The 22,841-nt window shown below is 48.6% G+C and overlaps 1 protein-coding gene across 1 annotated transcript; it reads left to right on the top strand.

Annotated features, from left to right (window-relative positions):
* The first annotated feature begins 79 nt into the window (after positions 1–79).
* On the top strand, positions 80–22,280 carry ZBTB37 (zinc finger and BTB domain containing 37). Its single transcript, XM_065648935.1, has 5 exons — positions 80–156; positions 2,144–2,255; positions 3,756–4,708; positions 6,085–6,184; positions 7,908–22,280. The coding sequence occupies exons 3-5, from the start codon at positions 3,786–3,788 to the stop codon at positions 8,394–8,396; spliced, it is 1,512 nt and encodes a 503-aa protein (XP_065505007.1). The 5' UTR covers positions 80–156; positions 2,144–2,255; positions 3,756–3,785; the 3' UTR covers positions 8,397–22,280.
* Positions 22,281–22,841: the final 561 nt, after the last annotated feature.

The raw sequence follows: 22,841 nt of genomic DNA, 5'->3' as shown, positions 1-22,841 counted from the left end.
AGGGGGCGTGGCCAAGAGGCGCGTCGCGGCGGCGGCGGCGGGCGGGGGAGCGATGCGCTCCGCGGCCTCACGGGCGGGAGTTTTCTTCCGGGGTGCGGCCCGCTCGGGGGGTTTCGCTTCCGGGACGGCGCGGCGGGCCCTTCCCACCCCCGGCAGGTAGGTCCCGGCGCGGCCCAGCGGGCCCGGCGGCCCGGGCGGGGCGGGGCGGGGCGGGGTGCGGCGGGGCGGGGCGGGAAGGCCCGGGACCGCCCCGCCCGGCAGCCGCCGTGACGCCCGCGGGGGCCGGCGCAGGGGGCCCGGAGCGCGGCCGCGCACCCCCCGCCCCTCAGCGCCGCTCCGCGCTGGGCCCCCCGGGCTCGCCCCGTCCGCGGGGTTCGGGGCGGGGCGGGCAGGCGGGTTCGGGGCCGGGCAGCCCCGGTTCGGGGTCTCCGGGCGCCGCTTGGCTGTTGTCAGGGGCTAAAAATGAACCGCGATCCCCGCCCCGGAGTCATCGCCGGTGGGGAAAAAAACCCCAGAATGGTCAAATTTTAGCCGAGGCGGGGGAGGATGAGAAAGGCAGCGCCTGTCATCTCAACCCAGAGTTGGTTTTGTCTTTATTAAGGTCCTGTCGTAATTTGGAAGTAGCCAGGTTGACCAGTCACAATAAATTTTAGCCGAAAATACCGAGACTTCTCAGCGGCACCTTCTCTGAGCAGCTCCTGGCAGGACAGGTCTGACTGCACCTCTTTTTGAAAACCTCATCGTCAAATGGGAACATGCGATATATAACAACCCCAAGGAAGAAGCACATTTTCACGGCAGATAACCTAAAAATGAAATTTTTCAGTAGTGATGTTTGTTGGACCAAACACACTTTAATTTTTTTTTTTTTTCTTTTTGACCTGAATGCATTTTATCAAACACTTTGTTACCGGCTTGGTACTATAGACTACACAGGTTTTTTAGGAAAGTGATGTGTTACTATATATGAGGTACCTAAAGCCACGTTAGTAGAAGGTATTTATCCTATTTAGTTGTGAAGTCAAAAATGTAGTTTTGTCTTAAGTTTTGCTGCAGAGTCCTGTCCAGAGTGACCATCACCAGCCACAGATGCTCCGTCCTGGCTTCTTACCGGGGCCCGACGGATGGAGAATTTCTCCTGGTCTCGGTAGCTGCACTTGCCTCGCAGGGTGAAAGGCGTTTTCTGACATAAGTCAGTCCAAGTCTCAGCTGGTGACACTTTTAAATTGCATTAAAAAGAGATTAAGTGTCTCCGTTTGCCCCCTGTGAAGAGCGCTGCTCTGCAGGAGGTCCCGCTCACCCCACAGGTAAAGGCTGAGGTGATGACCTCGCAGCCCAAAAAGGTCGATTCGCCCTCTCCAGCCTCTGGCTGAGCTTGTCCCCAAAGCCCGTCATAAAATTCCGCCTCCTCCATGCTGAGGTGACAAAGCTCCACGGGCCCTTTTCTGCTGCCATCAGCTGCAGGTGGGTTTGTCCCTCCCCTTTGGAGCAGAAGCTCACAAATAGTTTTTCGGGCTCCCCCGGGAGCAGCTGACTTCAGCCCGGGGCCGTACGCAGCCACGTTCAGCAGTTAGTGTCTGATTATTATTATTTTTTTTCCCTTCTCTTTCTGTCCGTCCCCAGCTGACCCCTCGAGGAAGGGACGGTTTCACCTCCCGAAGGCTGCCCGCCCGCCTCGCCTTCCTTAAGGGGATGTTTCGGGGTTTATCGCTTTAGAAACTGGTGGTTTGGGAGGATGGTGAGATCACAGGCTCCCCAGTCCTGTAAACATCTGCACGTACCCGACGTGATTTCGGCTGCGCGAGTGTTCCTGATGGTGTAAAGTGAGACAAGTCATTTGAGGAAATCCCCGCGTGCGTTTAACTGCTGCAGGGTCAGTGCCAGAGGTACCAGTCAGCGAGGAAATTACTTATTCAGGTTATTTGCGTTTCCATTTTTTATTTTAATGACCTTTGCTGTAACACAAACTCTGAACAGACAGTGGGGAAAGATGAAGTTGATAAGATTCAGTGTTTCTCTGTGGTTTGGGGTGGGACATCACGTCAGGGTCAGCTAATCCTGACACGGAATGATGAAGCTCGATTGTGCTCGGGAGAACCCAGTCCCTTCGTGCTACATTTTACTTTCTTTTTTCTTTCCGAAGGGGACAGGGGAGAAAAGTTTTCAGACCTTCTTACAACATCAGAAGGAAAAAATAAGCCAAGAAGATACCACCCCCCTTTCCTCCCCTTTGCATGTTACTCGTAACATTACAGGTAAGACCGTGGATTTCCTATTTCACCGTGCTCTGTGCGTTTGAGGTTCTGCTATTAACGTCGTGTTGACGCGGACCCGTGCGCTCTCGTGACTTCCTTGGGTTTTGTGGGTTTTATTGCGTTCTTCTAAAGGCAGAGGAAGGGGAGGAGAACCCTTCAGACACGGTGCTGTTAAGCTGCACCCCGTGAAGTTTTGCGCACCCCCTATCTCCCGTGCCCCAGAGCCACGCGGTCGGACGGCCCTTGAGTAATCTCTGCGCACGGCTTCACGAGATTGACAGGCTGTCCTGCAGCTTCAGGTTTAGTAACATATTTTGCCAAGTTCGCACAAAGTCTGCTCGGGCGTACGGACGCGCGCTAGCCTGCAGCGATCATAAGTGAATGAAAAAGACAAGTCTTTCCAGGTACAAATGCTGTCCTGTGTGCGAGTCCCTTCGATTCGGAGGTTTCTCGGGAGCCTCGGTGTTCCCGGCCTGCCTGGAATTGTTTTGATATCTGCAGCGCTCTGCTTAATCGGCACTTCACACGCCATCCAGCTGCTCACGCCACGAGCGCTCTCTAATGAACATATTTACTTTGCTTTTTTGTTTGGTTTTCTTTTGGGGTTTTTTGGTTTTGTTTGGTTTTGGGCAAGTTTACGTCTAATTTTGGATCGTTCCAAATGTTGACCATATATGGTCAGGGCTCCTTTTCAGACTTTGCCAAAATGAAATGTGATGATTATAGAAAAATGAATTATGGAAGGGAAACTAGGAGAGCTGGTTTATTAATCCCCGTTGTTCATAAGTTGGCTTTTGCTGTGTGCAATACCTCAAACTACCCAAACGTCGGCTCCTTTTGCCAGGGAGTCACTTGTGCCCAGCGGAGGGTCCGATAAGCTGGTGTTTAGAACTGGATTCTGTTCTTTTTCTTTCACTGACCTGCTATATATTTTCTGCCATGTGTCAGAAACGCCACGTACGATGAATATTTTGGTTTTAACAATGTGTTTAAGATGCCTCGAGGTCAAATGCGTGCTGGCCAGCTTTTGGAAAGTCTCTGAGGAGGATTTAGGTCCTGGTGTCTCCTTCCTGACTGCTGTTCTACAAAGGAGGGACAGCAATATTCCTTTCCGTTTTCAAAGTGCTTAGAAGGTACAAATGCTAAGTATTTAAACCAATTATGCAATCGGTTGCCTATTTTTAGTGCCTGAACCATTTTTAATGTTCTTTTTACAATGCAAATGTGCCTTTATCGAGGCTGATGGAATGAACTGTTTTCAAGCACAGAAGCCACAGGGAATGGGGATCTGTTGAGGGCTGGTTTAACATAACTCTTGTGAAAGGTGATGTACGGCACATCGAGATCCTAGAACTGCTGCGAGGCGCTTTTAAATTAAACGGTGAGAGACTCGTCTAAGAATCCCGGTGTTTCAAACTACATGGAAGTAGGTGAAAAATGTTCTGAATGCAAATGATAGAGTAGCTCTGTTAACGATGGTATTTTTTCCCCCCTTTCCAGTAGGGCCGTGCACCTACCGCTGGGACAGCCATGGAGAAGAGCGGGAACATTCAGCTGGAGATCCCGGACTTCAGTAACTCCGTCCTGAGCCACCTGAACCAGCTCCGCATGCAGGGCCGCCTGTGCGACATTGTGGTCAACGTGCAGGGCCAAGCTTTCCGCGCTCACAAGGTGGTGCTGGCTGCCAGCTCGCCCTACTTCCGCGACCACATGTCCCTCAACGAAATGAGCACCGTCTCTATTTCCGTCATCAAGAACCCTTCTGTTTTTGAGCAGCTCCTTTCCTTTTGTTACACCGGGAGGATATGTCTGCAGCTGGCCGACATCATCAGTTACCTAACGGCCGCCAGTTTCTTGCAGATGCAGCACATCATAGACAAATGCACGCAGATTCTCGAGGGAATTCATTTCAAAATTAACGTGGCGGAGGTGGAAGCGGAATTGAGCCAGACCAGGACGAAGCATCAGGAGAGACCGCCAGAGTCTCACCGGGTGACGCCGAATCTAAACCGTTCTCTGAGCCCGTGTCACAACACCCCGAAGGGGAGTCGCTTGGGCCAGGTTAGCACCGTGCTGGACATTCGGGAGCTCAGCCCGCCCGAGGAGTCCACCAGCCCCCAGATCATCGAGCAGAGTTCGGACGTGGAAAGCAGGGAGCCCATCCTACGCATCAACAGAGCGGGACAGTGGTACGTCGAGACGGGAATGGGAGACCGGGGCGGACGGAACGACGACGACGTCCGGGTGCTGGGAGGAGTCCGCATCAAAACGGAGAACCTGGAGGAGTGGCTGGGGGCAGAGCATCAGCCCTCGGGAGAAGACGGGAGCAGCGCGGAGGAAGTCACGGCTATGGTGATCGACACCACGGGCCACGGATCGCTGGGCCAAGAGGCTTATGTGTTGGGGTCCTCCGGGGCCAAAGTGGTCCGGCCAACCAGCAGCGAGATCGACAGGTGAGTTTTCTTTAACTTGGTTACTGCCCTTGGCTGTAAGAGGAGATTGTGCAAGATTTTCACGTGGCTGGGTTGGTGGCTTTGGGATGTTTCCCCCTTCTATTTCCTGTGGCCATCTTAAGCATAAAGGAAGTGTTTTTTCCTGGTGTTAGGAAGCGTATCCAATTTGGGTTATGGTATTTTAGCTGGGCAGCAAACAGAGCAGCTTCTCCAGGAGATGAATTATGAGCACCTAGAGGTGGACAGGTTGGAGTCTCTGCCTCTGGGTGTGGAGCTGAGGTGGGGGTTTTGTCTAAAGAAGATGTTGCAGTTCAGGCTCAGCAGATACCGTGCTCAGCATCGGAATCGAGGTCACATACAACATGTGTTACGCAAAGTGTCGTTGCAGGGATGCCTTCTGGCCTGAAAACCTGGGGGTGGTTCTGTTTGAGAAACAAGTCGGTCACCAGCTGTAGGTCAAGAGGAAATTTTCTTCCTGGTGGTCGAGGGCAAGAGTGGGCCCTGGGTTTACATCTTCTGAAGCAGTTGAAGTGGGGAGCCCATCAGCCCCCGCTGTTGTTTTTGAATGAAAGAGCAGAAAGCCTTTACTGAAAATGAGTGGCGAAATCCGCTGTGTTTTGATTCTCCATCCATCTGCTTCCCCTCCACTCCTGCATTTGTTTTCTTGCCCTTTGCTCAGCCCAAAGAACGAATCTGATAAGGGGCAGATCGGTTTTGTTTGCGGGTTTGTATTTGTGGGGTTTCCCTTCACATCTGCCTCTCTTCTAGCTCAGTCCCGCTGGCCCCGTGCGGGAGCAGCTGCCTGGAAAGCAGTGGATATTCTGTCACTTGTCACTTCATAAATCGATGTGTGGGAATGACCTTGAGCTGGCCCTTGGGAGAGTGATCCTTTCCTAGGTCCTTAACTCTTTCCCACGGAGCAGCTCCCCTCAAGCATCTCTTTTTGCACAGCACACGATGTCCACTCTTTCCCACGCGGAGTCCACCGCATCACTTTTGTTTCCCACTTGGAAGGCGGAGGAGGGCGAGGGTGGTGACCAAGCGGTGCCCTTACAGAAATGGTTTCTTCTCCTGTTGTGCGGTTCCTGAGTCACTGGGCCCATATTGCTTTACTTGCGAGAGTGCCTGAAAAGCTCTCTGTGACTGAACTGGAAGCCAAATGACTCAGTTGTATTTTTCAGATATTAAGACTGAAACCACAGACCAGTATGACTTGGTTTTTCCTTTATATTTGCGCTGTTCCGCCTCCCGCGGGTTAGCTGGTGAGGATGAAGAGATGCTATACAGGTGCCTCTATTGCTCACCTGTTGTTCTAAACACCATAGTGACCTGATGCCCATTAAAAACTCCGTTTACGCTTTTCCCCCACCCCACAGATTTAGCCCTTCTGGCAGCATGGTTGCTGTGACCGAGCGGTACAGATCAAAAAGCGAGTCTCCCGGGCGGATGGATGAGCCCAAGCAGCCCAGTTCCCAGGTAGGCAGATCAAGAAGTTTCCAAGTAAATGTTGGCATGGAAGGTGAAGGGGCCTGTGTTGTGATGAAGCGTGTGATATTTTATATTTGCAAGCAAAACTGTGTGTGAAACAAAGACCTTGGACTGTCGCAAAGGGTTTAGTTGCTCACACTGGGAACGTATGCCATTGGTATATGAATTAAAAATTATTTGGGCTGTTGTTTGGGATTTTGGCCAGCTACCTGGAAAACAGCCTCGTCATTTTGATGGGGTTTTTTTGTGGCAAGTGTAGAATGACCCTGTGTGCCCGGCAGATAAGTAAAGTGACAGTTCGTAATCAAATGACTTTGCTGGAGGCAGGTGAGGAGTTACCAGGTGGCTTTGTCCTTGAGTAAGAGCAAGTGAAGCAAGGGGAACAAAATCATGATTGCTGTCTGCTAACTTTGTAATACACTTCCGTAAAACAAAAGATACCTTTTTGTTCCTGTTTTGCCAAAGCTTCGGCTTGTGTCTTCAGAATACATCTAGAAAATTTCAGGTCAGACTAACCCTCCGGGGTAAACGTGACACACAAAGCAATTTTAGCTCTACGTACAGAACAGCTGCTATTATTTCTCCATTATGAGATGGCCTCAAATGTAAAACCACAGGCTACCACGTACACGGGGACGTATCATCACCTTCCACTCTCCTGGTATTGCCGCATCGATGCTAAAATAGTCTGTGATCCCTGCCTGGTGGTAGAGTGGAAAGAAAGTCCTGTAGTTTTGTGCGTCTGCTTTAGTCCGGAGCAGCTCAGCGGCGCTTGTACGGTTGGATTCGACGGCACCTGGCACGGTTACGCTGCCAACTGTGTCTGTGCAGCCCCAGGTGCCGGCAGAGAGGCGCTGCTGCTCTTACACCGCTTGCTTGTCCGTGTTTGGCATCGTCAGGAAACAGCATTAAGACCTGGGAAGGCAAACGCTGCATCCTCCGGCATGGAGGCGTTCAGGGGACTGACTATTTGTGCTCGTCCTGAATGTGACGGCCAGAGGCGGCTGTCCTGGAGCCCGAGGTTGCGGTTTAGGGTTACCCTTGGCTGTTTGTCTTTCTGGCTTCAGAAAATAACGAGCTGGCTGGTCCTTGCTGTGTGAGTCGGGCCAGGCGTGCGAGCTGATCCTCCCCAGCCGTGCCGCGGGGCTGGGGTGTGGCACAGCCGTTTAGGCAAATGCGATTCATTATAAAATGAATCGTGAGTGACACCTGAATAAATACCCGTGTGAAGTGACACCCAAAGAGTTTCAGCTATGATTTGTAGTTTATTCTACCTTCGTTTTATTGCAAGCTCATCAACTGGTTTCTTTTTTTCACCTTTAGGATGTAAAAACCAGAACGTGGGATACAGTATTTTAATCAAACTGACCCAGGTTTTAAAAAAAGTAACACGTACTGACACGTTTGATGCACAACTCAGTCGGTGGCTAAAAGCTAAAACCTGGCTAGCCGTTCTTCCCCAGATCTAGCAAAGGACTTGGCAGAAGGGGCCGCCGTAGCAGAGGTTGCTAATTGATTGCTCATTTGACTTCAGCCCCAAGGCTCCATTTAAGCACTTAAATGTGTGCTTGAGGTTGAAGACATTAGTGCTGCTGATTCTGAGGTTTGGCACGTGCTTCGGTGCTTTCCTGGCTGGACCGGGGCCCGCTCTTCTCTCCTGCAGTTTGTTTTAGGCTGGTTGGTATTTAAATCTCTGCCACTTCCTTTGCAGGGGGAGGAATCGGCCATGCTCGGAGTGAGCGGTTACGTGGAATATCTCCGGGAGCAGGAGGTTTCGGAGCGCTGGTTCCGCTACAACCCCCGACTCACGTGCATTTACTGCGCCAAATCCTTCAACCAGAAAGGCAGCCTGGACCGGCACATGCGTCTCCACATGGGCATCACGCCTTTCGTCTGCCGCATGTGCGGGAAGAAGTACACCCGCAAGGATCAGCTGGAGTATCACATCCGCAAGCACACGGGCAACAAGCCCTTCCATTGCCACGTCTGCGGCAAAAGCTTCCCTTTCCAGGCCATCCTCAACCAGCACTTTCGCAAGAACCACCCTGGCTGTTTGCCTCTGGAGGGGCCGCACAGCATCTCCCCCGAGACCACCGTCACGTCTCGGGGGCAGGCGGAGGAAGAATCTCCTCCGCAGGAGGAGGCTGTGGCTGTGGGGGAGACGGCACAGGGATCCGTGTCCACGACCGGGCCGGATTGAAACACGGCTGCGGAGTCTCTGGGGAGAAAGGACCGTCTTCCCGTTTTTTTTGGCTCTAAAGAGTCAGCACCAACCTGGCAGGCTGGTACTGTAATTAGTGCAATGCCACCACTGGACAGAAAGAAGCTCTCAAGATGTTGCCAAAATTGCAAAATCTTTCTCTCTCTCTTTCTCTCACGCATCCACACACCCACACGTAGAGCGTTCAAAGTTTTTCTCCCTTATTCCTCCTCCTCTTCGGAGAAAAACAAAACAACTGTGTCAATCAACTTCTTATTCAGGGATCGACAGGATTTTACATTTTTTTAATGTTCCGTAGCGATCTGGGATGAACAGTCATTTCTGTTTCTTGACAGTGTTTTGGCCCAGCAGCCAGGTCAGCCGTGCAGAGCCGGTGAGCCTGGCCTATCTGCTGGGCCAGCCCAAGGGGAGAGCAGGGACACGGGGCCGTTGCCTTCCTCCGTTCCCCAGGTAGTTAAAAGAAAGCAAAACGACTGTCCTGGTGGAACCAGCCTTGCCCGGTTGTATTTATCCCTGTCTTACTTTTGGTGTGTCTCTTACCTTTTTTACTCCATCTTACTATTTCAGGGCTTCTGGCTTGCCCGTTCCAAGCGCGCGGCCTTAATGCCCCACGTTAAAAGCGGGCACGGCTATGAAGCGATGTTCTAGAGGTCGGCAAAATTTGAAGCGGTTCGGCTACTGAATGAAATTTAGCAGCGGCGAGGCTTGTGTCGGACTCTTGACGCATTGGGAGAAGGGTTGGAGGGGTCTTTTGGAGGAGGTTGTCCTTTGCTGTCGCCGATCTTGAGTGCTCGCTCAAGTGTCCTGAGCGGTTCGTGCTTTGGGTGTTGCTGAGCGTTAGGAGAAGTTTTTCCGGCCTGGCTGAATTGTGGAGTTAGAGGCCTGGCTACCAAAGTCCTTCACCCCTGCTCCCCCCTCAACACGCACTTGATCTTTTCTAACAGCAATACGGTGTACGGAAATGCTATCGTCCCAGCCCAGCAATCGTGGGTGGTTGCTTTTAAACGTCGTTTCTACAAACTAGTTTGATAACTTTTTTTATCGATGAAATGCAAAAAGAGAAGAAAACCCTACTTTATTTCCTCGTAACGGTTCAGGAAACTTAAAAGCAAACGGTTCCTAGAGCAATCACAACCCTGTCCCCTTGCATGGACTTAAACTTTTGTATTCTAAGCAGCTCTGATGTTTAGAGCAAGTTAAGCAAACCTGGAGAGACATGCCTGCGTTGTGTATTGTAGGTCGTGCTTACGTGTTTCATAAACGGAAAAGCATGGGACAGGTAGATAAGTGCAAATATATCGACATCTTTTGAAGAAGTCTTTTAAAAAATATGCAATACTTTAAGAGTTTTCTCTGGTTCTGATGCCGAGTTGTTGACGGTGGAGGGGGAAAATGAACGACAGGTTGCGCAGATTGGGTTCGGGAGAGGACGTTTGGTTGAAGGAGTTCTCTTGAGGATGCGCGACGTCTACGATAAGGAAGGATGAAGGATCCTTGAGGTGATGGGAGGAACAATGAGACCTTGAAAAGGGAATTCACTTGGTCCTGCTTTGCAAAGCAAGCTGGGCGAGTGGTCAGAGCGTGGGCTTGGTGGGCGGGAGACTTACCGAGTGAAAATAAAGCCCCGCAGTCTGACTGCACGATTTTGGGCACATGGAAACCTCTCCAGCCCTCGCTTCCCCCACCTGCAACCCGGGACTCGGGATCGTTTTCCTGCCCCTTCAGAGGGAAGGATTTGAAGGAGGGTGATGTATTCCTGCCTCGCTTTATGTATTTTTCGTCTTTTATAAGCGAGGGGTCTCACTGTTCCTCCCGGTTCTCTCTCAACAAGCAGACGTGGCTGTAATGTTCTGTTTGTGTGTGGGGAAGGGCTTGGTGCCAGGATCACGTCTAACGGGGACGTGCTCCTCAGAGGAGAACCTTTGCAGGTTACGAAGTACGATTTCATTGACCATTTCAAACGGGAAAACTGATCCTTCACCTCCGCTTTCCTTCTGTCCCTTCTTCCTCCTCTCGTGTCGAGCGAACGATTTTCCAGTGGCCACCCGAGGGACCAGCCCCGCTGGGTTTCCCGTCGAAGGTCAAAAAGAATTGTACTGAAACAGTAAGGTTGCCAGAGAGCAGTCGCAGAAACTGAGAGATGAGAGGGTGGGGAGGAGCGGAGGTGTGTAGAGTATGCTGCTTTAGTCATAGCTTTTGAAGTTACCAAAAATCCAAAAGAAAAAAAAAGTTTAAAACTTTGAAATCCTATCCTGTTCACACTAGAGAGCATCAAAAGTTACTTTTAGTTGCTTAAAAGATTTTTTTAAGTGTTTTAAAATAGAACTTTTAAATGAATACTACCAAACTATAAAAACATAAAGTTATTTATATACATATATTATATATAAATATAGTGGGAAAGTTTCCCTGCTAAGCTTGCTGTGAAGAGAAGGGTGAAGGTGCAGTAACTGCTATCCAAGCAACACTTTTCTGAAGAAACAGACGGCAACCGCTCCGTCGAAGCGCAGTGATGAAGGGCCGACAGAAACTGGTGAATGCCGTTATTCGCGCGGCACAGCTGTGAGTTTCCTGAGCAGGTTTTTGTTTTACTGTATCGATACTGTGAACGGAGGAGCGTCCCAGCCGCCCGGGATGCCGGTGGCGCGTCCCGTCTTGCTGATTCACTACTTTCAATTTGCCCGGTTGAAAACCGTGAAATTGGTCCTTCATGTCGTGCTAGGCTGGCCTGAAAACAAAGCTTGTGAAAGGGTTTGGTTTTTTTTTTTTCCTCTTTTATGTTTATTTTTATTATTATTTTTGGTGCAGAGGTTGCCACTGTATAAACAATCATTTCTGATTGCATGCAAAAGAGCCAATATTCTTGCCCGGGCCTTGCTGAGGTGAAGTTTATAGCTTGTAGCTAGAGTCAGTATAGGGTATGGTAGTGGGAATCATTTTAATATTATTTCTGTACATTTAATGGATGTGTATGTGTATGTACGTGTGAGAATCATGATGTCTCTAATGTTTTCTTGAACAGCGCTGAAAGCAGTTTAGGCCCATCCGCACTAGAAGATGGAACCAGTTAAGAAGGAATCGTTTCATCATTAAACTTTTCTTTCAGTGGTTGACTTCCTCAGTGCAGATGAGGCCAAGGTTCAAGAAAAAAGGGGTTGGAGGTCGTATACGGTATGGAAAAACCTCATGTGAATTTTCCAGCAGAGGTGTAGCTACTTGGACCTGCTTTTGGTAACAGAACGCGACCATCTCTCGTTGCCTCTCCATCAGCAAGCCGTGTAGCTCTTCACGGCTGCGCCGAAGCTGCGGACAATCATCTGCCAGCTTTGCGAGCGCGAACGCTCTGCGGTGGGTTGAGGCACGGCTTTGCATTTCCACGTCTAGCTGCAGCTTTTTCCCCTCTGCCAAAACTGTGATTTCAACTGTGATTCAAGGAGGATGTGAAGAGAACTCTGTCGTATTTTAATACCTCTGTACGTAACGTTTCTGTCCACTTCAGAGTTAGAGCTTACTAACGCATTTGTTTGCTCGCCTCAGGCAACAGAGGGAACACATTCTGATTTCTGCAGCTTTCCTTCTTGGAGGGCGAACGCATTTCTTAGTTCTCTGCCGCGGCCGAGAAACCTTTCAAATGTGAAGCGTTGCGGTGATCTTGAGCCTGCAGAGAGCCCCGGTGCCAAGTCACCGCAGAGCGACGTGACGGTCGCCGTGGCCGTTCCCTGCTGCTGCCACGTTCCCTGTGAACAGCTGTGAAAATAACCAGAATTGTGTTAACACTGTGCTGCTGCTTTGGGGAAAAGCTAAACTTCTTCCGCTCGGGAGGATAACCGATGTGAAGCTGGGAAGAGGGAAAAAGCAGAAGGTCTTTTTTGCTCTCCGGCGGTGGGAGTGTGTGAAAGCAAAACCGTGCCTCTGATTTCCAGCAGCTAGATAGAGGGGGATGAATGAGGAGGCTTTATGAAATGTGAATTTGTAACAGGAGGCTGAGAACACACTTAGAGCCGCTTTATGAGATCCAGGGATATCGGCCTGGTAGGATCCGAGCAGCCGATGCAGACGGGCTGTGCCTCGCGTGTCCTCCCAGTGTTGTCCGGCCATCGGGTTCAGTCCTTGGACTTACCTACACCTTCTCTACAATATTTCCAAGCTGTGATCTGTAAAATTGAACTTTCAGAGATCTGGGCAGGAGGAATAGAAAGCGTTGTGTCTCTGCTGCTGTTTGAAATCCAGCCGAGTCCCATCTGACAGCTCTTGGGGAGCTGGAACTGCGTTTGGAACAAGCTGCGGTCTTGCTGGAAAGCGTGGTAGGGGGGGTACGGAGCCAGGATTGCAGCCCTCGGGGAGATCAAGGTCGAAAGAAACAGACAGGACGGATCTCTCTGCTTGTCCTGCTCTGTTTGTGACAGCTGGGTGACTTTGTTTTCCAGGGCAGGCTGTGCCGTGTCTCTGCGACGTGGTAATGTCACCTAAAAGTGCGGTACCCGGTTCAGCAAATGCTTCTACGCAGTCTGGTCTTGGAGCAGAGTCCTTCTGCCGCCTTCAGCCCTAACGAAGCATTTGCAAGAGCAGAGTTGTAGCTTTTATAATATTTGCTGCTGACTTCATCTCTCCCGCAGAACCCAATGTATAAATCAAAAGACAGCTGGAAAGGTGGAGTTTGGGTGGATGGGAGTTTGTGAAGTAGACCAAGTCATGCGCCTTTAAAACCAACAAAAACTAGCACCCCTTAAACTTAGTCTTTAAACTTTATAAAGTTCTCCTCTCGGTGACGTGCCTGCCGATTTAGCCGTACCAGCATCCGCATATTTCTGCAGATTAGTGACACCAAATACCGTTGTTGCTCTACTGGAAATATTTTGGGGATGGGAGAAGTCAAGGAGCTGTAATTCAGGAAACTTCTAATTTTTGCCAAGGTCATCTTCAGCGGAAGGTCCCAAAGAGGAGCTCAGTTTTAATCATCGTCATTCAAAGTATATTTTAATATCAAATACATACATATATATGTATGTACATTTATATATATATATATATTTGTAACCAAATAAAAGCTAGAACTATGCAAACGCTACTGGCTGTTGCTTGAAACTAACATCTACCAGAACATTTTGGAATAGGGTAGATTTGTTCAGGTTGGTTTTTGGTTTTTAATAAAACGCAGCAAGCCAACGTTTTGCTGCGGTTAGTCTTACTAGAAATTTAGGTTATTCCTAATCTGGAACCTGCTCAAGTGGGTTATAAAATTATCTGAGGAGTCCTGCCATCTCTAAAATATTTCCATCTGCTTTGGTATTATTGCTGCAAGGCTTTATTTTGTGAAACATAGGAAAACACAGAGGCTGGGACGAGGAGAGGTGGAACGTGATGTTTGGGGTGATAGTTTGAAGAAAAGTAGAATCAAGGAAGAACTGGGAGCATTTTCTTTTGGACGTAGGGTTGATTTGGCTTTGAGGAATCCTCCTACTTGTGCAAATGTTGAGGTCGCGATCGGAGCATCACTGGGTTGGATTCTGGTATTGGGAATCTTCCCGCTGAATCTGATGGTACCGGAGTTTAGTCTGCTGGGAGAAATTTCGTGTGGTCTCTACCATTTCTTTGTGTCAGAGCCAATCTTTGCTTTTAGGATTAACTGTAATCTTCAGTGACTTTTGACTTTTTATTCCTAAGGACTGTAGAAAATTCAGGTTTCCGATAACATTATCCTCACCCAACTGTGAACAAGTTACTACTGCTTCTTATAATTTATTGTCTTTCTGTTCCTGAACGTCTGTGTGATCCAGCTGTTCACCAGCGCCACTTTCCAGCACTTCATTCGCTTTTATGCACCGGGAATTGTTGCAATGGATACGTTGACCACGCTAGTTGGAAGGGTAGAAGCCTTTGGAGAATGACTTTTACTTCCTCTAGCTGTCATTAGGGAGTGCACACACACACACCTGTATATGCATATATATGTAGACATATATAAAGTGTTTCGATATAAACTCATTTAGCATTATTCTTACTTAATTTATATTTTAATCCAGTTGTAAACCAAAGTATTACTGCTTGTCAAACGATGCGTCTCAGAAATAGGAGGAACCTTTTTAGATGGGAGCTCTGAAAGATCTTTGCTGGCAAAAACGTGGATACGAATAAGACTTAGAAACACGTGCTGGTGAATCCTAGAGATTTGCAACCTTGGGAGGATTTCAGACTTACCTGCTGGGTAAAGTTTGATGCTGGGGAGGTCAGTGTGGGTTGTCATTTAAAAGCGCGGCTTGGCGGCGTTTCTGCAGCTGGACTTTTGCATCAGAATCACTTTGGAGTCTCTCCTGCCCTCCTGGTTACAAAACCTGGGGCTTCTGCCCTGCCTCTTGTGTTGGGGTGCTGTGAGGAGCCTCAAGGACTTGCCTATAAATGCCTTAAAGAAATCCCCTGCAAGGGAAAACGAGGCAGGAATTTAGGCGCAGGTTTGCTGTAGAGGCTGTAACGTGGATCTAAAGTGATTCCACGTGGTTCTCTACCTGACCCCTGCCTTGTAGATGCAGGGTCTGGGTGAATTTTTGTAAACGCGCCTATAAAAGAGGGGACAGGCTGTCTCAGCGCTGGTTCTGCCCCCGTTCCCTTTGGTTTGCTGTTCTGTGCTGCGGTATCTGATAAGGGTTGGAGCTGAAGGTGCTGGTGGAGCTGAAGGCCTGGGAATTGCAAGGTTTTTCACAATACTTTATGTTTTTGTAGGAAAACAAGTATGTTCTGGCAAGCCTAGAAGTAAAAAGGGAGAAGACAGCAGATCAGACTGTAGCCTGGCACAACTGGGAGCTGCAGAGAAAAGGCCACAGAAACGAACACTGATGTATTTAGTGTCTAATTTACAGTTTTAGAAAATAGGTTTTTGCTATTTACTGATGTCTAGAGGTGCTTTTTGTTTCTTTTTTTTAGTAACCTCCGTGGAGGTGCATGTTCTGCTGTCGCCAATGGAAAGAATAAATAGGTTCAAAGATACAATCTTGTCATTCTTTTGTGCTGGGCAGTAATTGCCTTTCCAAGGAATTAGCAAACGCTGTGAACAAATTCACCTCTAACAATCTCCCGCAGACTTGGCAGCGGCTGCGTTCCCTCCTGCTCTTCTGCTCAGCCTGCAGAGTCTCTTTTCATAGAAGATTTCCCCACATCCTTTATTTTGAGCAAGGTGATGGTCCATCTACCTTTGTCGATCGAGTAGGTTCATTTAGCGCTCCCCAGCAGGATCCATGCGTAGTTGCAGCTCACGGTACATCAAGCCAGCTGTGTGCAGTACAGTTTTTAGCAACTAGATCTAGTAAATATAAAAAGACTGTAAACTAATCTAGTTCTAATTGTAGTCGCCAGTTACCACAGGTTGAATATAAGACCTTTTCTGTGCCATGTACCATACCAGTGCGTAGCAACATCATCTGTCACATCAAATTCCCTTTGGTTGAGCCATCCTGTAAGCAACCTCAGTGCATATACATATATATATATATTTTTTTTTTTTTTTTTAACAAGGAGGTAGCCCTTTCCACTGAAAATTTCCTAAGTTGATTATAAAGTAGCACTAGTGTCAGTATACGGCATCCCGTGCCTCCTCGGTGTTTAGTGGGACATAAGCTTTGGGTGAGGGGGTTGTGAATGCGTGCTGCTGGCTGGCCCCATCATCGTTCTGATGGCTTTGGGACGTGGACCAGAAACTATTATTTATTTTAAAGCTTTACTTCTTTTCATGGAAATGTTGAAAAATCTTAGCTCCCTCCCTAATGATTTTTACGTTCTGTTAAATTCTCATCCGGCAGTTTGCGATCTATGAACAATTTCTATAATACCCACGAGAAGGACTTTGTAGGACTTTGCAGAAGGTTTAAAACCTGTATCTGTAGGAGGTGATGGTTGTAACGTGGTTTTTCTGCTGCCGTAGAGGCTGGGAGGGATGAGGAAAGGTCTTTGCGGAGTGCCGGTCTCTGTCGCAGCGTGGATCGAGTCGCTGGGGGCTGCGAGGTCAGAGGCGCTGGTGGGATTTTCTTGGGATATTTTCCTCGTGGCTTCCCGTTGCGTGAGCGCTTCAGCTCCCCAATTCGGGAACAAACACCAGACTCCGCTGCCTTCAGCATCAGGAACGCGGGCAGCACTGAGGGACAGCACAGGGAGCCTGCGCGGGGAGCTTAGGAGGGGAATTGTGAACCAAAAAGTTGGGTTTGTCAAAGGCTTTTGTGAGTGAGGAGTTAAACCTGCTTTTGGCAGGGTGGTGGAGTAGGCCTGGGGGTTTGGGCTGTTAACTTGTGTTCAGATCCTTGTTTTTGCAGGGTGAGATGGGCCATTTCAGAAATTTGGGCAAGGAAAAGCGGTAGCGTTTGAACCCTGTGTTCTCATTCCAGGTTTCCACTAGGAACTGCAGCAGGTATGTCGATGCCATCGATGGGGTGGAGGGGGAGCCGGGGGTGCTGGGTGCCCCGGGCTAGAGATGCCCCACATAAATGGGCACCTTTGGAAACCAATAGGATGGTGAACTATTCCCAAAAAGTGGTCTGAGCTGTGCCCGTTGAGCTTGCAGGGCAGGAGTTTTCTGATAACCTGGCTAAGAGAACTGTTCAGCCTGGAGAAACAGCACCGTGTGCCAGTATTTTAACAGGTGGCTGCAAAGCAGATGGAGACCCCTTGTTACAAGGGGTCCCATGGAAAATATGAGGGGCAATGTGTACAAGTTACCCCTGGGGAGATTCCAATTAGACACAAGAGGGAAATTTTTCCCAATGAGAACAATCAGCCGTTGGAATCATCTCCCACAGAAGTGGTGGATTCCTCAACATTGGACACTTTTAAAATTCAGTTGGACAGGGGGCTGGGCCAGCTTGTCTAGACTGGGCTTTGCCAAGAACGGTTGGACCAGATGATCCTTGTGGTCCCTTCCAACCTGGGATTAGTGTTGGGAGAGGAGTGGGCAGGGAGGGAAGGAGCAAAATACTTAATTTAAAAAAAAAGCGTTAATCCTAACCTGGTGATGGCGACCTGCTTACATCATGGAGAGCGTGATTCACATCACCTCTGACAGCGCCGGTTTTATTGTATTTCCTTAGAAGTTTTTAGGAGTGGTGGCAAGTCTCCCTCCAGCAGAGTTGTCGCGGTCCATCAGCGGGAAGAGGCCCTTTCCCGGTGCGCTGATGAGCGCCGCAAAGGCTTCAGCCCACGAAATGACAGAAAACAGCAGCACTTCCACCACGCAGATGTTTGCCTGCGTTAGCTGGAGTTTCTTCAGATAGCCAGGGACACGCCATCTGCTTCTTCCAAGACTGAGTCGTTCTAACGGGGAGATCTGCAAAGTGCAAACAGAAATAGCAAGGCAAGGAGGCTGGCTTAGCGGGGAGGAGGGAGACACCCGAAATAAGGAGAGGGCTCATCTGTTTTAAGCACTGGCTGGGGCCATTTGCAGTGGATACCAAGAGGAGGCGTTGGGCAGAATGAAAAAGCTGTCCTACGGCGTTAGAGCGGAGCGTCACCCGCGTTCTCCGGCCTGGAGCCGCGAATGGGGACGAAGGAAAACCAGCCAGTCGCTAGCGGAGGCAGATTTGCTCTGAAGGCTGGAAATGGGGAGCGCCAGATGGATTTCAAAGTGCCGTTTTCTGAATGTTACATTTTCTAGCGTGTGTTTAAGCTGTTGTAAACCGAAGTTTGCTTCCATTTCAGCACTCTCTCCTTTTACCTATGTCATTTCTTCTATTTAAACTCAGCAGCCAAGGGGAGACTGCAGAGAAGACAAAGCCAAACTCTTCTCAGAGGCAGGCGGTGGAAGGAGGAGCAGCAGTAGGCAGGAGGTTATACCAGGGAGATTCAGGTTCGGTATTACATTTTTTCACTGTGAGTACAGCCAAACAGTATTGGAACGGGTTGTCCGGAGAGGCTGGGAAGTCTCTGTCCTGGGAGATACTCCAGACTTGACCAGGCAAGAGTTAGTCCTGCTTGGAGGGGAGAGGCAGAGCTGGGACCCCAGGGTCCCCCTCCCACCCTCCCTTTTTCTGGGCTTCTCCGTCACTCCCCTGGAGTATAAAATATTGACCCACCGCCTGCTGCAAAACGCAAGACAAAGGATAGAGTTTTATCCTACCAGTGTATTCCTGTTACAGTTTTTTTTTTTGTTAATGATTAATCCACGAAATAGCATCTTGCGTGCCACAGTCTGTGAAATCCAGCTGCTCCCTGTGCGTGACTGCAGCCTCCAGGTTCCTGTTTCCATTGGGCTACGCCAAGCTGTATTTTTGTTAATTTTTTTAGTTTTATAATGTAAAAATGGGCAGCTTTAATGGGCTTCCTAGTTCATATCAGTTAAGCTTTTGAAACATATTCAGGTATCTTTTAAATACTGCTGTGTAAGTTCCTTGTTTAATCTGACATATTCTATTATTTTACTGCAGTTATCTAAGGCAGTACTTTAAAACAAAGAAAATCAGTGCATTAATTTTTTGCAGACTGTCAGCAATGTTAAGCCTCCAGCTTTACTTAATTTTTGTCAATGTACTTAACCCCCCTCCTCCTCAGATCTATGATTACGTGTCTTCATTATTTTTATATTGTAGTGAAGCTTATTTATTTAAACCTTCCTGTTATCTTTGCAGTCGGACCCAGTACCATTGGCTATGAAACTGTGAAACTAATTAGAAACAAAAACCGAAGCTAGATTGGTTAGTTTTACTACTGGTTGTAAAATAGCAGCATAAAAAGAAAAATACGATTGAAATTCCTCAGTCTGGGGCGGGGGGGAGGAATCGCAACACTACAGCTGAGAAGCTTCTTGGAAATGAGTTTTAACCTGATGCCGTTAGTTCCCTGGTCAAGTTTGAAAAGTTGCGTTTAGACCGAGGGCTGTGTCGGGGTCCGTTCGTTCACCTACATGTCTGGGGTTTGAGATGGGAGTTCGTGCTCCCATTGTGCTGTTTTCTTAGCGTTGACATGTCTAAGGAAACTCTGTGGATTACTGTGAAGCTTTTACTTAATACTTCATAGCGTGTCAGAAGGTTTCGAAAGCCGGGGCTACGCTGTTGGGGAAGCAGTTTTCTGGATTGCAGGTGAATTTGGGATGGAGAGCAGAATTTTGTCATACCTTTTGCTTAAGACTAATTCCTTTCGGCTCCCTTGGAGTTCTTGCCTGGGCAGAAAGCTGATGGGCAACAGCTTCTGGAGCCACGTTGTCACAGGGCAAGCGCCTCCGAGAAATAATCTGAAGCGAAAGGAGAGCGTTGTCATGCAAATAACGCACGTTTCTTTCGTGTTCGTGTATGTAAAATTGTGAGAGTAATCCCGCTTGGTGGCAAAACAGGGACTTTTCTGAGGAAGCTCTTTTAAAAGCCGAGTTAGCAGAAGAATAATAGGCAGCTGTATGTTTTGTGGGAACGTATTCCTCACCTCGTGCCCCGCGCTCACAGGGAGGGTCAGTGAAGGACAGGAGGAGACCGTATCAGAGGTTAGTTCACAGCAATGAAAGCAAGTTATTCAAAGTACTGCTTTTGTCTGAAAAGGGATGCGGTTTTCCCCTGAGCTGCTGGTGTCTCAAACAGGAGCTGAAGCTCCCAGCTGTCTCCAGAGCCGCCCCGTGTCCCCCCTTTCCCCGGTGTCACCCTATTTCCCTGTACAACACTGTGAACGTGACACCGGGAGCTCTTTGTAACGTTTCCATTAAAACCGCCCAGAGCATGAAATGCTGTCCCACGCAGTCACGCTGTAGCGGGTGAGCTGTGACAATAACCCTCAACGAGGGGCCCTGGCGACCAAGCGCTTCCTCGCCGAGCAGGGAAGAGCAGAGTATCGCAACAGGAGTCAACAACTTAAGTGGCTTCGTATAGCAATTTGCTAATCAAATTTCATTTCATAATGAACTAAACTGACAATCAATTCCTAAAAATATAGAAGCCTCTTAAAGGGAATAGTCAAGCGTGTCTTCAACAGGAAGATTTAACTGGGATAACTTTTAATAAAGAGCACAGGATTTATTTTCCTTTTTTTTTTTTTTTGAGCAATCGCTCTAGAAATTACGTTGCGTTAAGCAGCAGAAGATTCACAGGGCAGTAACTACCTCTCTCTCTCGGAGTGCTGAGGTTACCACGCTACACACTCTATCAGCAAAGCTTTCACTTAAAAAAACAAACAGATTTGTTTTTCCTTACCTCTGTGTTTCAGAAATGCAGGTCTGCTCTGTAAAGTGACTCTACGAAAATGGCATCTGCAAGGAGCAGGGGGAGACTTTTCGTGGTCCTTCGTCCCTCGTTGCCATCCGTTTCTCGCTGTGACCCTCGCAGGTTCGCTCCAGGGCCGCGACAGCTCGGGACGGCTTCGTTTTCATTACTTCACGTATTTCTGTGTTACAACAAACCGTCCCGTGGGCCAAAGGCTGTGAGCTCAGCTTCCTGCACTGGGAAATTACTTAGTGGTGTGGAAGGTAAGAGGAGAATCCATCTCCCTCCTGCCTCCAAGGGAGCAGGCAGCAAGAAAAAAAAAAAAAAAAGCAATAAAATAAAAAAACACTTTTATATGTTGGTCATTAGTCAGCAGATCTAACTCTGCGAATTTATATAGATATATATACATAAGAATACATATAAGAGAGCAGATCTCTCGTGTGAAAAGGTGCCATTTTTTTTTCTAAGCAGAGTCCCTTTCCAAACTAGAACAGCACTTTAAATAGGTTCCTCTTAGAGAGAAAAAAAAAAAAGAAAAAAAAAAAAAAGAAAAATCCTTTACTGAAGAAATGCACTTTAAACCGTAGGATGAGCATGGCTGTCGCTGGCGTGTGACACAGCTGTACAGAGCCCAGGAGGGAGCGACGTGTCCGGCGCGGGGCCGCGGTTGCAGCCCGGCCGCCCCAGCGGCTCTGCGGCAGCTCTACCTCCGCTCCCGGCACGGCTCGGCCCCGCTGCAGCGCCCGCAGGCCTGGCACACGCCGGCCTGCCCCAACGCTTTGTAATCAGTCAAAAAAAAAACAAACAACCCACCCCACCCTTGCCTGTAAAGAACATTTAAATCCCATTTATTCCAGGTCAGAATTTACACCCAGTGACAACGCAGCAGACGGCCCGTCCACAGGCACAGGGCTGAGCTGAGCGAGCAAAGACACCACAAAGTTGTTCCTGGGATTGTGGGGGTTTTTTTTCCCCATAGTGTGGATATGGAACCCCAGTCAGTTCAGTATTTTTTATTTTAAATCCAAGTTTGTCCGTCCCACATCGATTCTGCTCTGAGCTGGTTTGCAGAGTAGCCATTTGTAAGAAAAATTGTGCTGTCGCCTTCAACTCTTGATCTATAAATCGGACTTTTTAGGACTGGTGTCCTAACACGCAAGACCTCCTTTCACAGTTAAGAAGTTTCCTGCTGTACTAATTATTCTCCTTTTGTTTTTTAATTTTTTTTTTTTTTGGTTGCAATCCTTTTCTCAAAGAGAAATAAAAAGTCAGTGTTCACACTAGCATGCAGTAGGTTGAAGCGTGAGCCTGCCGTGTGTAACTTGTGGCGATCAGACTGTTCTGAAGTGATGGTACAAGCTGTTCCCAAGCTGGTCCTTCACCATCACCTTCCTCTTCCTCCTCCGGCGCTGCTGGAGGGGGTGGACAAGGTGGGGTGAACCAGAGCTGGGGAAGAGGGGAAAAAAAACAAAGGTAGAGGGGACTGTACAATTGCAATGAAAGCAGTTTAGCAAAAAAAAAAAAAAAAAAAAAAAGCGCTCTTGTTGGACAGCTTTAAGAACAATGTGAATGAAAACTTAGCAACTTGGGTAGGAATCTTGGAAAATTCTATAAATGTATACTTGAAATTCTGTTTGTATTAAAAAGAAAACAAACTGCATTTTCTTCTTTCTTTTAACACTGTGTAAAAGAACATTATGCATGTGAGTGGTTTGAGAATTAAATGGTTTAATACTCAGATTGCCGTCTGTGGTTTGTACCTGGCAGGGCTGATCTGACGTTGATTTTTGCTGCCGCTTCGGATGGGCCGTGGTGCCAGAGCCTGGTCCCTGTGTTACGCAGCTCTGCGCTGCCCTGAGCTCGGCAACGCGGAGCGGCTGGGCTGGGCCAGGCTGCTTGTCCTGGCGTCTTAGGTGATTTCTGTCCTTTCTTTTAATGAGCTTTGTGTCGTCACTTCCACCAGCTCGGCCCTTTTTGGTGTAACCGGGTGGAGAAAGCGGTGTGCTCTCACGGCCATCCGAGCGCCCGATTCCTGTGGCAGCAAGAGGACATCCTGGGTTGGGCTTCATGGCAGGGACACCCAGGAGTTGTTCCAGCCCTCCTCTTCCACCAGCCTTCACAGCCCCAAGCACAACCAGAAATGTAGAGGTTACAGGAGGAGATTGTACGTTTCTGGAGCTGTACCAGGAGGTAAAGAAGCAGAAGACGGGATCCAGCAAGAACAGACACAGCAGTGACTACCAGAGTAGGACGGGGGGCAGAATTC

The sequence above is a fragment of the Caloenas nicobarica genome, chromosome 20 (genome assembly GCF_036013445.1).
Source record: "Caloenas nicobarica isolate bCalNic1 chromosome 20, bCalNic1.hap1, whole genome shotgun sequence".
NCBI classification, from domain to species: domain Eukaryota; kingdom Metazoa; phylum Chordata; class Aves; order Columbiformes; family Columbidae; genus Caloenas; species Caloenas nicobarica.
This window is presented reverse-complemented; position numbering and strand designations above follow the sequence as displayed.